Source organism: Python bivittatus, unplaced genomic scaffold (genome assembly GCF_059951505.1).
Source record: "Python bivittatus isolate LINGU-HERP-01145 unplaced genomic scaffold, Pbiv_v1 ctg000070_np1212, whole genome shotgun sequence".
Lineage (NCBI taxonomy): Eukaryota > Metazoa > Chordata > Lepidosauria > Squamata > Pythonidae > Python > Python bivittatus.
The window spans coordinates 35,845,556-35,860,751 of record NW_028277034.1 but is presented as its reverse complement, the minus strand read 5'-3'; the positions used below and the strand labels follow the sequence as shown (position 1 = coordinate 35,860,751).

The window sequence follows — 15,196 nt, the reverse complement described above, 5'->3', positions numbered from 1 at the left end:
TCCATTCTTCCTGTTTTTCCTTAAAAAAAAAGGGGGGGGGACTGTCCTTTTTCTATGATGCCTTTTACTGGTTGTTTTATCTTCATTATCTTGTGATCTGATATTTTGATAGGTAGGTCTCTAAAATTGGCACATCTTTAAGAAGACCTCGTCTACCAACTTCAATGCAAAGACAAGCAATCCCTCAGACCATTCAGGACTTTAAAGATTTTTTTAAAAATTAAATTGGTTTAAAAATCTCCTTCAAGTCAAGTCTGACCCCAAAATCTTAATGGACATGAAAAAAAAAAGAGGGTTTTTTAGCAACAGTAGAGAAGTTGTATGCCAATTTTCTTCCAGGATTTTTTTTCTGTTTCCAGTCTAGACTTGGCTAGACTTCATTTGTTAACCTCATCATTGGCCAAAATATCTCTAAGAGAAAGATGTTTATTTTTATAAGTATCTCTAAACTTATAAAAATAAACATCTTTCTCTTAAGGTCATCAAATTAAAATATTTAGCGCCAAATGCTGTTATAATCTAAGACACAATGCAAAAAAGAAAGTTGGGAGGAAAGGGGAGAAAAGTAGAAGCATTAAGTTTAGTACAAACATCAGTACAACTTGGGGAACTGGATCTAAATACAGAGAAATAGCCACTGATGGTGATTGATGGGAAGGAAGAGAGGCTTTCATTCAAAGATGCCAAAAGGTAGCAACGTTGAAAGAATACTTATTTATTCAATTTTTATGGCTGGCCATTCATCAAGTGACTCTGTGTAGCTCTCAAAAAGATGCTAACCTATTGGCAGTGCAGGTAAAGAGGCAAATATATAGATAAATATAGCTTCAACTACCATAACACACAAGGTAAAGGTAAGCACTTAAAAACACAATTGTTTGAAACTTTTTCATGGAATTTTCCAATTTATTCATTCTCATCCATCTCTGTTGGAAATTGAGTATATGAACTGCTACTTTCACAGACTGGTTTTTTCAAAAATAGATTTTTTTCTTGTAACAGTGACTTTCTGGCCAATTCAAAGCAGATGTTAAAATAGTCCTCAGATTGTCCTTCTTGTTTTTGTAGTAACATCTGGTACTCTCCAAAGCAAACCATACATTTATCTGGTAGGCTGACTTTATTTAGATAGCCCAGTTCAATATTGTCCACAATTAACTTTGCCTTTTTGCTCAGATTCTTAATCTCAAAACCAAACTCTGAGCTGTTGAAGTGTCTGAAAAACTGAAGGCCAAACTGAACACGCGAGACCCGTGCATCTATAAAGGGGAAACGACAGATGTTTGAATCTCTTCCAAATTTCACTACATCATCTGCTCTCAGCTGTTGGTTGTGACAGAACTTTAAAGCATGAAAGACTGGACTTTCTTCTTGTTTTGGGTGATAAATAATGATTCGCAGACAGGTTACAGTTTCTTCAGTATCTTCAGTTTCAAAATCAGACATGGCAGTACTAACTCAGAAAATCCTAAAAAAAAAGGCATGTATTAAAGTTATTTTAAAATCAATCTGCCTGATACTTACTGGATGTTCTTTCATGAAAAAGAGAAGAACCAGAAGTCAAAACGCTGATCAGAAATCTCACAGCCAAAAACGGAAGCAAGCCTGCTGGAACAAGCAGTGTCCATCTTGACTGGAGTCATAATCAAATACTTGACGGATGGGAGGCTACCAGGTTTGGTTCCAGTATACTTCAAATACAGAAAAAAATTCTTCAGATTTGATTTCAGTTTACTGTTCTTCCTGCATGGGAAGAAAGTATTGATCTATCTGATTGGTTCAAATACTGCCATTTATGGAGAGATCTAAAGTGGCCACTATGGCTTTTAAGGCCCCATCATCATCGTTACCATAAGCCTATGGCAGCACATAAAGGTAAAATAAAGCACAAAAACTATGCCAGGAGATACAGCTCTAGCCTAAAAACGAAAACTGAGACTACGTTCGCTTTGAGGCTTAGGCCAAGCTTCCCCGTCCCCTACCCCATGACCTTGTGCACGGAGCCCGGGGCAGCTATTCGCCCTGCCCCTCCTTGCAAAGGCGAGGAAAAAAAGTTGTTGTCGAACTTCTAAATTACTTCCAGCCAGGCGTCCCTGCAAAACGTTTCACTTCGCTCAGCTCCGCGTTCCCAGATGGCGGACTCTTCCCCGCCCGATTGCCTCAACCCTGCTCGCGTTTATACGCAGCACGGAGGCCCTTCCCGGCGAAGGCTTGCGCTCTCGCTTCTATTTCCGGCGGGGCACGTGAATGTATGACTCTACGGGAACATCCGACGAGAGGCCGGGACAGGCGTTCAACTCTGAAACTCAGAGGGACTGAAGATTTCTTGGCTGGCCTCCCGCTCCGCCCCCGTCCTCGCCTGAAGCTTGCCAGGGTGCAAAAACCAAGGTAAACGGGCAGGCTTACTTTAATCTATTGCTTCTCCCCGCCCTTTTCTACGATATTGCTGTTTCTGAGTTTTCAGTGAGTACGTGCGCATCGAAAACCTTCCTCTGAAGTGGAGGGGGCTCTACTAAACCCTATGCATTAAACATTTAAACGATCAAAGCCTATTAACAGAGCAATCGATAGATCGGCTTCAAAACATGACTTGCCTTTGCCTTCCTCCTTGGATTCACCTTTTGCAAAGCGATCTCCGAAAGCAGCAGCAGCAGCAGCAGCGAGAGACTGAAAGAAAGCGGGCGACTTCGGAGAAAACGGGTCGACGACGCTTGCTAGAGGAAGGATGCTTTGCTGCGACAGCAGGAAACATCTACTTTTCTTTCTCGTCCCGCAGGAGGGGAGGGGGATAACCTTCGGGAAGGGGATGGGTCTCAATTCTATACGTTGTTCTGGTGCGCATCCGAGGTCCCTCCTCTCCTTCGGCAGTGAAGATAGAAGGTGGGTGGGGCGTGTGAGCTCGCTAAAAGTCACCAAGTCTTTGTAAAATGTCGATAAAGACACATTTGTAGCGTCGCGTGGCAGAACATCTCTCCTTGGAAGATTTTTTCTCTCTCTCTCTTCCCCGCCATGTACATTTGTGCTTTTGACTTTCTTGCACAGACTACTCTGTTATTTCTTTCTCTGGAGACTTAATTGTTGCAAAACCAAACAATATCAAAAGAGACATTCGAAATCCATGGCTAGCATCTGAATTTAAGCAGATCATGTATTTCATGAGCGAATTTCTCACTGGGAGTACCTCTGGGCTTCTATTTCTCAATAGGATCCAAGTAATCAAATTTTAAAAAAAAAAACATTATGGGCTCAATTAGGAAGCTATTATGTGACTCCTCTGATATCTGAAATGCCTTAGTTCCTTTTGTAAAATCAACATCCAGCTGTATTTCCAATACTAAATGATGCCATATTTGGAAAATGCTAGGACTGAAGTATAATTTTGACCTTATTCATGTCATACATTTCCATTTTGGGGTTAATCCCAGTTTGAAAATTGCAAGTAAATCTTTATTTTGGAATTCATAGGGTTCTGTGGTATTAGGTGTATTAATACTTTAAGTTAACTTATTGCCAATCAGGTGTTAAACCATCTGAGTCACTGCAAGAGAAATTTGGATTGTCTAAAAAACTTTTTTTTTTAATTTCACAATTTTATCCAAACACATCAGCAGCATCTAAAGCTCCTGAATTACTATGAGTACGGAAATGTACTTTGGACAATTTGAAATCTATAATTTTTTAAAGACAATGAGTATTGTTAAAGTGGATAGTAGCAGTTTGCAAAAACTTTGTGGTAAAGAGATGGAATACCCCCTATTGAAAAAAATCAATGGTGAAAAGTCTTAAACAATATTAAGCATATTTCTTATTATCTTAAGATGAGTTTAATTCAACAAAAGATTGTTTTTCATGTGTACTTGATACCTCAGAAAATATTTCAAAAGAGTTGACTGTCAGGTTCATTATGTTCAAAGTGTAATCTTTTGTATTTACAGTGGTACCTCGGTTCACGAACTTAATTCGTTCCACGACTCTGGTCACAAACCGAATTGGTTGCGACCCGAATCAAATTTTCCCATAAGGTTCAATGTAAATACGGTTAATCCGTTCTGACCCCTACGAATGTGGTCGCCAACCAATTTTGGTCGCCAACCAAATCAAATTTTCCCATAAGGTTCAATGTAAATACGGTTAATCCATTCTGAACCATATGTATTTTTTTTAAAACCACAAAAATATGAAACAAAGTACAGTACAGTACAGTATGAAGAGAGAGAACACTAACCTTGCTTGAGGTGACTTCTGGCGTGGAGGACAGGAAGGCAGGTGGGGAGGCGGTTATTGTTTGGAGGGAGAGTCCCCCTCACCTACAGGAAGCCACGACCACGTGTCAGAGCAGGGAAGATGGCCGCGGGTCGTGTTCGTCACCCAATGCAGAGTTCGCGAACGGAAGCAAAATTTTGCAAACAGTGCTGTTCGTGAACCAAATTGTTCGCGAACAGAAGCGTTCGTGAACCGAGGTATTACTGTATTTATTAATGAAATTTATATAGCTTTCAAATTTTGGGATGCCTTCAAGTCAGTGTTGACTCCTAGCAATTGCCTGGACTAGTCCCTGCAGCTTTCTTGGCAAGATTTCAGAAATTCCATTTCAGAAATTCCTAGGGCTAAGAGAGAGTGACTGGCCCAAGATCACCCAGATGGCTTTGTGCCCAAGGCGAGACTAGAACTCACAGTCTCATGGTTTCTAGCCTGGTATCTTAACCACCACACCAAACTGGCTGTCATAAAATGGGTTAGAACACATTGATGCAAATAATATGGACTTGTCCCACTATTGTCCCATTGTAGTTCACTATCCATAATTTTGGGAAGAGTAATATGGTAAATTATATACCAACATTTTAGAATTTATAACTCTATTAAAAACTATAGATTAACTGATCAATAGTACAACACAAAGATAAACCCTTAGTATCTTCTAATATGTGAACAGGAAAGAAGAATCCATGCAACAGATTACAGAGATATTAAATAATTTAAAAATCTGAGAGGAATTCACAGAGGCCAACTGTGATTCTGACAAAGTGGTAGACAGAGACTTTATTTCAGTCATTAATCAATAAAATACATTCTATAAAATATACACGGCAAAATTATCCCGTATTATCAATAACTGTTGGCAACCATTTGTGGGCGAAGCTTACACATAATGTAGCAGAATTGTGCTACTTTTAGAGAAATAAATTTATCTTGGTTGTTTTACAGATAATGCAAATAAAAATTATCAAGAGTGCCCTGGAAATTTAAATAAAAGTGGGATAATCAACTGGTGGCAAATGTCCCTGTGGAACTGACAATACAAAAGAACATGAACTGTGGTTTCTATGGCACCTTCTGTATGGGGCATAAAGACCAAAACAATTAGTGGGGCAGCTATCTTGTGCACTGTGGTTAAAGTTTGCATAAGATCCTTTAACATCTTCAGTAGATCTTCCTGTTCACAGCCTGGCAAGGCTCCAAGGGTGTCAATTCATTCTGCCTCCAATGATTTGGCTGCTATCTGTCCTCCTCTCTCTGCCTGACATTGCTTATCTGAATAAGCTTCTCCCAGGGACAGGGCTGGATTGTTATCTTTGCAACTGGTGGCAACAACAGCAGCCTCCATTCCTTGGTTCTCATTTGAAGTGCTGGCAATCTCCTGATATAGTGACTCAATAAGCGGGGAGATCTGTGTCTCACACAATACATGCCTTGGAAATATTAAGAAAGTGGTCAGCATGGGCTTCATTTTAAAGAGCATACTTGGAATTATAGACTGCTTAAATGTCAGTAGAATTCGTTTACAGCCCATCTTACCAGGGAGCCACTCCACCAAATGTAAGTCAAATGCATTGAAGTAACAGGCTTAGGGAGTAAAGTATTGCTTTCTTTGAGCTTCACTGTCCCCTGTTGAGTCTATTAAGGATAATCTGTAGATAAATCTGATTAGTTTGCAGCACTCAGTTATTTTGACTTTGATTTTCAGCCCTTCCATGTCTCAAAAGTTGAAGGACATCTTTTTAGGGGGGTTGTTCCCTTTTCTCAGTCAATTCAGCTGTAGAGTCTTTATTTTGGGTTACAACAGCTTGAACATTTTTAGATCCAGAGCTTTCTACTTCAGCAAACTGGGATAATTTATTATGAAGGGACCGAATAAATATATCAAAAGATTATTTCAGTGAGTCCACTTTCACTTTTATTTCTGTTAGATAATCAAAAATTGATAGTTCAATCTGTGCCATCAGTAAGCCTTGCCTAGACACAAGTTTCATTTTTAGAAATCTCTTCCTGACAGCTTTTTGTAATAAATGCTGCAACCAAGCACATAGCTGGTTCAGAAGGGGAAACTGTTATGTAAAGTGCCCAGGGAATTTGGTTCCCCGGTGTTGTAAGTGGGCTGATCTACTACACTTTCATCTTGTGGGTACCAATCATTATCTATTTAGAGTATGCCCGGGGCTTGGTTTATTGATAATGCTAATGCTGGTACTGTCATTACTTATATTTTCGTCTTCAGCCATCTTCTTTTTCAATTCCATGAGATCATCTATTTTTTGTTGCTTGGATGGTTTGAGCAATATCTGCATGCCAGAATTCATTCTTTGTTGTTTCTTCCTCTTTCCCGTGCTGTAATCTTCTCTTCACAAAGTGTATAAACAGTTCTTACCCAATTTGTTTGGAAATTAATCATATACAGTTGCTCATGGGGGTCAGTAATTAAAAAGGGAATTTGTCTGATAATGTAGAGTAGAAATAAAAATTTGCCAGAGCACTCTGATAGCTAGATGCTTTCACTTTGCCATCTTGAAAGAACTCAAGTGATAGACTCCTGGTAGTGTTACTGCTCTAAATAATTTCCCTAACTACTGAAGTCTATATATTCTTTGTTTTCCATCCCATTAATTTAAAGGAAAATTGAGGAAGATCATATGCACCCAGTACAAGCCAGAGTGATGTCATCAGAGTCATGACAGCATCATTCACACAATTGTGATACAATTCACAACATTTGTGTGGTGATATCATGAACACATGTGATGCCATCCAGTCATGGATGCCCATGCGGAAGCTAATATTCATAAAATGTTTCTTAAACAAGAAAGTACATAGTGTTGACCATGCTATCTCTGAATTAAATCACTGCTCCTCAGTTAAATGTCACTTTCCCTGAAGTTGGTCAATTTAATTGATAAGCAACAATATCAATATTTCTCTATCATTGAAATTCAGCTTCGTCCTTATTCTGCATGTCAATGCTAAGCCAAAATCATTTAGGTTTATCATATTAAGTGACCCCAGACACTGTGACTTGTAAAACACAGTTTATGCCTACAGTGCTGGAAAAGCAAGCTGATTTATTTTTTAAAAAGTCATAATTAATAAATGGTGCTTTATGCCAGCACTGCTAGATTTGGGCTGCAAAACTCCAGTGACCAAATAGCAAAGAGATAAAGAAAATTCTAACTTTTTGCTCCATCAAATTGTCTGGATTTTTGCTGTCCAATTCTGATAGCAATATTTTGTACAAACCATGTCTCTGTGTTTGTAGAGAGCACCCCATCTCCATGAGAAATGGAGTATCAGTTTGAAAAAAGGCACTTTTGGATAGCAGTAATTCATAAAGCTAAATGGTAGTTTAATAAGTAGGGAGAATATACCAGGAATCAATTTTGTTGAACCTGACTCCTGGTATACTATTTGTTGCAAATCAGGAATTGTGGTTTAAAATAAAACATTTCTTAAACAAATCAGGATTGTAACTGTGTTATTTAGCCGTGAGTAGAATTTATTTTAAAATGCACTTTGCATGTAGTGACAAATATGCATTTCACACTGAGTCCTGGTTAATTTGTCTTCCTAGCCAGGTGGAAGGAAAACATCTAAATGTTGACTTGGATTCATTTATTTTGATGTATGTCATGTTCAATCATGGTTTAATATGCTATGTGAATCTTCCCACTAAGTACCTAGTTAGTTTGTTTTTTCATTTAAAAAAAGGTAATTAACCTGGATTCCAAGAGAGTGTACTCTCAGGTGAAATTCCCACTAGGTCATTAGTTATTTAAACTCTTGATTCTTCCTGCTACGTTTTAATCTTTTTAGGTGAGCCCATTCTTACTATAATTTAATCATATGCCTTGATTGCTGTTGAGATAAACAATGGGAGGGTGAGACAAATGGGAAGCTTTGACTTCCTGCTGACACAGGAAGTGGGGGGGGGAGAATTTGATTTCCTTCTCACAGTTAGGAACAGACACCTGTGCTCATTCACTTCATTTCTTATTATGGTAATCAATGCTTTCTTCAGATTTAATTTGATTCACATTGCCAAGCCACAATGTTCCTTGCTCATAGATGGCTTAGCATGTTACATGAAATCATGATCAATCTGCAAATTTGGCTAATTGTCGCTTATTTTGACAAACAATTGCTTAATTCATTTTGAACCCAGCCTTGTCAAAGTTAAATCCACAATTGGATTACTGTGATAGAATGTGAGGGTGACCTTGGAAGACATGGGGGCGGGGGGAGAGATGCCGCCTAGGGAACAATCAGATAAAAACAAAGGAGTCCACAGCAGACTAATGGCCAGAAAAAGAAACTTTGGAAGGACCCACCCTAACTACTCAGGCAATAAATAGGGCGGGAGATTTGTAGTTTCCAACTTGCAAGGTTCTGTTAACGTAGCCTTACCATAAAGTAGAATTAGCTCATCTAGTTGTGTTTCCTGTCTGGTTTACCTGGGAAGGCTGACAATTACAGACGTTGTTATTGTTATTATTATTCATTACCCATATTTGATATATGCTGTTATATACTGTTTCTGGTTAAGATCATTTGGAATATTTTTGAAGAGAAGTTTCTGTATACAGTAGCTGCAAGATTGATTTTCCATCTGCATTTTGAAAAGTGCCATGTATTAGCCATGAGGTCACTTGATGTCATTTGGCACTGAGATCTCTGGAAATTCCCGCTTGAGCAATGTTTGAGAATCTTGCTGTGAATTTCCTGCAAATCTCTCTACTAGCTTTTTCTTCCTCAATAATGTCTTCCACTTACAAGAAACATGAACTTTTCAGATAAGAATGAAGGAACCTCCTTCTGAATAAGGTTAATTAGGATTTCATTATTGGTATCTACAAAACCAAAAACTGTTTCAGTGAAGCTGTATTTTTCAAGGACCTAGCCTGGCCTAGCAGCACGTATGACTGCAGCTTGTGACTTCCTGCTGTCTTCCCCATTGACTTTGCTTATCGGAAGCCAGCTGGGAAAGTCACAAATGCCAATAATGTGACCACAGGACACTGCGACTGGCATAAATGTGCACTGGTTGCTAAGCACCCAAATCGCGATCCTGTGGCAATGGGGATGCTGCGATACCTGCAACTTTAAGGGCCAAAAGTAAGTCCCCCTCATTCAGCACCATCATAACTTTGAACAGTTGCTGAACAAGTGGTCACTAAGTGAGGACTACCTGTAATTCATTCTATTGGGATTGAAAATGTATTGTCTAGTCCTATGAATAGAGTAAGATTTAAAGGTCTCTATGGCAGTGGAAGGGCAAGGCATGCCTATTGTTTTAATAGGTGTGCCTTGCCCATATCCCATCCTTTAGGGTGGTGGAGAACTGTAAAGTTGTTAGGGGAGAAATTACATTGACTAGTGATATAGGCAGTCCCTGGGTTAAGAACGTCCAACTTACAGACAACTCATACTTATGAACAGGCTGCCTCTTACTAAAAATGGCTGGCAGCAGTCTCCTTCCTCCAGCTGACGAACCGTACTTCTTAAGTACAAGTTCCAACTTACATACAAATTTGAGTTAAAGACAGACTAGGAATGGAACTCGTTCTTAACTTGAGGACTGCCTGTATTCTGTTTGGTGCCACTGTGGGGTGTAAATGGTCCTATGATACACCAGCAACAATATAATCAATCAACATAATTATGTCATTAACAGTATACTGTACAGGCCCTCACTGAAGTCTGCTCCATCAGATCATGGAGACAAAGCTGCTATAATGCCAATGAGTCTCTCCCATTTTATGGTGCATATTATAGAAATGGTGCATATTACAGAAAGGGCCAAAATGATAAGCTAGTGAATCTGCTCTGTAAACCAAGGTCAGCAAGTCAAGCTCTAGTTTCCTTGTTTGAATACAACAGCAAGGCATGGCTTGCTTTGAAACAGAAAAAAAGAAGGTAAGCCTAAGGAGTTAGATAGGAAAAGCCCAGTAATTTCACCTAGTAGGTCCTTTTGGGGAAAATGTAAGACAAATTTTCAGTAAAGAAATGTTTTAAACAAAATGGAACAATTGAGCTGAGTAGTTTGTAGGGTTGGTTTTACTACAAATTATTCTAAATATAAATATTGAATATGATATAGCCAAAATTCAACACTTTTACAGTGCTTCAATTTCACTGGAAGATTGAAATACACAGTTAAATCTATCCTGCTCTTACTAATATGCTTTAAAAATATTTAAATTTGTCTGTACAATTTCCACAAAGATATTGTTTTTTAAACATTCATGACCTCCTGCTGATGAGCAAAGTGGTGGGCAAATAAGAAAGGAAAAAATATTGGAGAAGAAATTAGGAAAATATTAATAGAGTGAATGTAAAAATTATGGGAAAACTGACTTATTTTCTCTAATGAAAAAAAATGTATCTCTATCATATATGTTTATCTAACAAATAGCACTGCCCAGTTACTTCAAACATTTCCCGCCACTCTGTATTTTAAGAGGAGAGCCATGTTGGTGTATGGTGAAAAAAAATTAGGAATCTAGTACCATCTTTTCTGACCATCATACTTACACCTTTTAATTAATTTTGCTAGTCCAAAAAGGTGATACCAAATACCTTCTGATTTTTTGCAGCCACTCTATATAAAGCAGTGTTGTCCAAACTTGGCCACTTTAAGATGAGTGGACTTCAACTCTCAGAATTTGTTACACACTCCCAGGTTCGGCTTATGGTCACTCACTCACACACTCACAGCCTGTTGAGGCACACGGATCTTGTCAGCCCCCCTTGCTTTCTACCTGGGTTTTCCAGATAGGTGCGGCTGGAGAAGACAGACAGACACACAGCCCTGGTCAACAGTGGGAAAATAACTGGGGATACACACAAATCACTTCCAACCAAACACTGAGGCACAAGAGGTTCTTTGTAATACATGGACACCCAGTGAATTTAAAGTAACAGCAAAACTTTACTGGTTGCAAGGTACATTTGCTCTTCCTCATACACACACACCCACTTACCCACGTCCTTCCCAACTAGGCTGCCAGGCACTAGCTAGAGGGACAGAAGCCGCCAAGTCTGGGACTCAGATGACTAAGAGACTCAGAGTGGGCGGGCTTTGGGACCCCTTTTATCCCCAAAAGTACAAGTTGATGGAATTGGGGTGAGGGCTTCCATGTGCTCAGGCCCAACTTCCTCTTTCTGGTTCAGGTCCTTTATTTTTTCCTTAAGGACTTGCTTCCTTCTTATCTACCTCCCTGAAGGGATCTCATAGATAAGATTCCTGGCTTTTGTCCTCTCTGCTTACATGCCTGCTTCATCTTTAGGTTATGGCAGCTTCAGCCTAGTCTCACATATTCCTCCCCTTGGCATCAAGTTAAACAGGAGATGCCACAAAATGGGGCTCACTCATCACCCACTCAGAGCATTACAGGTTTTTTTTACGTATTCTTGCCAATAGGTTTGCTGTCCAGTTGACATGGAGATACAACATTTCTGGAAAACAGATTTAACACATTGAAAGATTAAGGAAATTAATATAAAGGCAAATAATACAAACAGCAAGATTTGAACAATCTTCCTTCCCCAGGATCCAAAGTCTGGTAACCAAGATGTGAGCCATGACCAGTTCCATCCTTCTGGATCTTGGGAGATGTGAGAGGCTAGAATTTTCAGCTTGGCTAGTTTTGCCTCAATGTAGTTCTCATTGTTGGTTAGGTTAAAACAACAAAGACCTTGAAAGGATTCGCACCCCTGTCCTGCCCTTAATAATAGATAGTCAATAGCCACACGGTTTTGGATGACTGCAGCCCTGATATCAGTCATTTCTTCAGTTAGAACTGCAATAAGGGAGGATGTGGGGTTGACACTTTTAGCTAGGATACAGGCCATTTTTCTGAGGTCCATATAGGTTCTTTTGCTCAGTGCAGGGACCCCCACTAAGGAGAGGGCCAGAGCCATGACTTCTGTTTTGGATAAGAGTGTCACGTCACTCTCACAATCAGATGATAGTTCCCTTTTAAGTCGGGTTGATGGGTTTATTTGCATTGGAGGCAGGGCATATAGAGCGGTCAAGCACCCAATGGCACAAGGCCCCCCTGAACTGTAGGCTGGGACATGAGTATAGGCTTCATGCCCACATAACAAAAAGAAACCTTTAGGTAAAAATAAAGGGGTGGAGGCATAGGAGATATTGTAGACCTTTTCACAAGTAAAAACAGGAGAATTGGAGGGCAGTGGGTGTTTATGATTCCCAAGGTTAGTGAAATATACACATTGAGTTGCATTGGTTACCCCTAAAAGATTCAGGGTCATTCTCCTCTGGTTTGTCCATGGTTCAGGTTCTGGAGAAGATCCAAAGTGAAAGAACATTCCCTCCCACAAGTCATTAGTGAAATTCTTTAAAGCAGTAGCATCTCTTAATGTCTCTAGGCTTGAGGGTATTCCAAAGAAACAGGTGGATGTGACCCCTCCTACTGTCAAAAGTCTCCCTACGCAAAAAGCTGAGCTGTTCATAGCTGTTTGTGCCAGTTCTACAAAAAAATTGTTGTTAGAACTGTGCTGCAGAGCTTCTAGGCATTGTCCCAGCAGGAGAATTTGGATGTAGATCTTCATGCTTGGATCCTGTGGATAAAATCAAAGGGGGGGGGGGGGACAAAACAACAACAACAGCAACAACAAAAAGAAAACAAAGAAAGGGGGGGACAAAAGAGGGAGTGGAAGACAAAAATAACCTAGCCTATTTACACAGGTTACACAGGCTTGACTTGGGAGCGGTGCCACCATCTGTTCGTGTCCAGGTACACTAGATGGGGTGAAATTACATCAAGGACTGTATGTGGTCCCTTCCATCATGGTCCCAGGGCTCCTCCTGGTTTTCCTTTTTTTCACCATAACTTGATCCCCTGGTTTAGTGTAATTTTGGATTCTCTGGAAGCAGCATCAGCTTGTTCCAAGGCTTTAGCCATGTCTGTTCTTACTTCTGCTAAGTTTTTAAGCCATTCGTGATTCCAATTCACATATCCTCCCCTTCCAGCTAGGACTGAAACTTTCCTTAAAGCTTCTGTTAATTGTTTCAGTTCCTGCTGGAGCAGCAAAAAAGGCTGCTCTTTCTCCTTCACTTTCCCTTCATCTTCCTCTTTTGATCCATGCTTTCCTCCCTGACTTCTCTGTAACTGCTCCACCCGCTCCTTCAAGCTTCTAGTAGGAGCCCCATCCCATCTCTCCATGTTTTCTCCTAAGTCTTTCAGCTTTCGTCACACTTGCACACGCTCCTCTCCATTCCCTACTCTCTGGCCCTGATTACTCCACAAATTCCTATTCCTGCTGTCTCCCCCACTTCTTTCCCACCTATCTCTTATTATTCGCACCTCCCCCACAGTCTTTACTTTCCTCTCCAACATTTCCAACAGCTTTCCTTGCTTCTCGTAGATCTGTTTCCAAAGTGGCCAAGTCTAATGGATAAGCTGCATCCACTCACCTGATCCAAGCTCACTCGGGGCGCTGCAGCACACCCAGCACTCCTTTTAAAGACTGATTGCTCCAAGGGCGCTGCATGATGTCACCCATCGATGTCACCCATCGTTCACCCCTCATCCCTGTTATTAGGTGGCTCTGTTCTGGCTATGAATTGATACCACAAATAGTGATGGCAAAATTCTAAAGGGTCCTCTTTCCCCTGCCAATCCCCAATGGCTTTAAGCCTTAATTGGGTACCAATCATTAAGTCCTGCACCATGTTTTGGAGCCCCTGTAAGACACTAAGGCGGTCACCGGGATTGGGGGGATTAGGATGTCACCGGTATGTGTGCCACTTGGTGCGAACTTCAGGGTATGTTAATATGATCTCTTGGTCAGACAAATTGTACTGGAGGCTGAGTTGATGCAGCCTCCAGGTCCATTTGAGAGGGTCAGGGCTCAAGGCCCCAGATCTGTAACAATCTGTTTCAGCTCTCCTCCCGATAAAGGGGTATGAGTGACTACTTGTTCCCACTCTTCCCATTGCTGGTTTTGAGCATTTCTGCGCCTTGTTTGTGCTCGGGTTTCCACTGCTGATATTGAAGCCTCAGGGAGGGTGTGGCTTAATTCCTCAAAAGGCTCCTTCCCATCAAAGGGAAAGTCTGGGGTTTCATCTAGGTCTGAGCCTGTTAAGCAGGCAATTTGGTAAGACTGTTGCCTTATTTGTCTGCGTAGTTCCTCTACCTTACTACATTCTCCACATGCTCTGCCCTTATTCTTAGCAGAGGTCTGCACAAGGTCCTTTAAAGCTTCAATTTTTAATTCTTGCGCAGCCTGCTTTTGTTGCCATTCCTCTTCCCTTTCCACACTATCTTTCAGTTGAGCCAAGGTCTCTCTTAGTTCCACCATTTGGCTCTTTTGCAGCTGGTAATCAGCCTGCAAAACATGGTGGGTATTTTTGAGTTGTTCCAAGTCTCCTTTTAAAGAGCAGTTCTCTGACCGCAACTGTGTGAGGAGCTGGTCCATCTGGGACAAGCCAACTCCCAATATTACTGCCAACACAGTAATAAGGTAAATCTTTCTTTTTCTTCCCTCCTCTTAATTTGTACAGCTTTCCAAATTCTATCCTAACATCCCTCCCTGAATACACTGACTTCATTTTCTCCTGCAAGTCACCAAGAGGCAATCCCAACTTCTTAACAAGTTTCTCCATCACTTCACAATATACCAAACCCATTTCCCCCTCCTCAGGATTCTCCAGCGGAGCTGTCACCTGGGAGGCAGGCAGTGACAAAGCACCCTTTTGTTGGGCGTCTCCAAATTTCCACAAAGCCATCAGTAATCACTCAAATAATAAATTCAAAGGGTCCAAACCGTGTATCCCACTTCTGGCACCAATAAGAATGTTACACACGCTGCTCCCAGGTTCGGCTTATGGTCACTCACTCACACACTCACAGCCTGTTGAGGCACACGGATCTTGTCAGCCCCCCTTGCTTTCTACCTG

At 40.7% G+C, this 15,196-nt stretch overlaps 2 protein-coding genes across 11 annotated transcripts in view; one reads left to right on the top strand and one right to left on the bottom strand.

The window, feature by feature from the left end:
- Positions 1-280: 280 nt before the first annotated feature.
- On the bottom strand, positions 281-2,874 carry TIFA (TRAF interacting protein with forkhead associated domain). Of its 6 annotated transcripts, none has more exons than XM_025172883.2 (3): positions 2,591-2,874; positions 1,586-1,739; positions 281-1,468 (listed from the first exon to the last, which is right to left on the bottom strand). In XM_025172883.2, exon 3 carries the CDS (start codon positions 1,444-1,446, stop codon positions 907-909), a length of 540 nt encoding a protein of 179 aa, XP_025028651.1. In that variant the 5' UTR covers positions 1,447-1,468; positions 1,586-1,739; positions 2,591-2,874; the 3' UTR covers positions 281-906. The 6 variants fall into 6 exon arrangements, with proteins under 6 accessions (XP_025028651.1, XP_025028652.1, XP_007437808.1 ...); XM_025172884.2 differs by having other exon boundaries at positions 1,586-1,691; positions 2,619-2,874; XM_007437746.4 differs by lacking the exon at positions 1,586-1,739 and having other exon boundaries at positions 2,595-2,874.
- ALPK1 (alpha kinase 1) overlaps positions 2,361-15,196 on the top strand; it is a 72,132-nt gene continuing 59,296 nt past the window's right edge. For all 5 annotated transcript variants that reach the window (XM_088132972.1, XM_088132974.1, XM_088132973.1 and 2 more), the window contains exon 1: positions 2,361-2,388. The gene's annotated coding sequence lies outside the window, so the exon portion shown is untranslated. The remainder of the gene's footprint in view (positions 2,389-15,196) is intronic.

What these genes read in the sequence shown, in the direction of transcription:
- TIFA (XM_025172883.2), bottom strand. Translation starts at nt 1,446, where the DNA reads ATGTCTGATTTTGAAACTGAAGATACTGAAGAAACTGTAACCTGTCTG.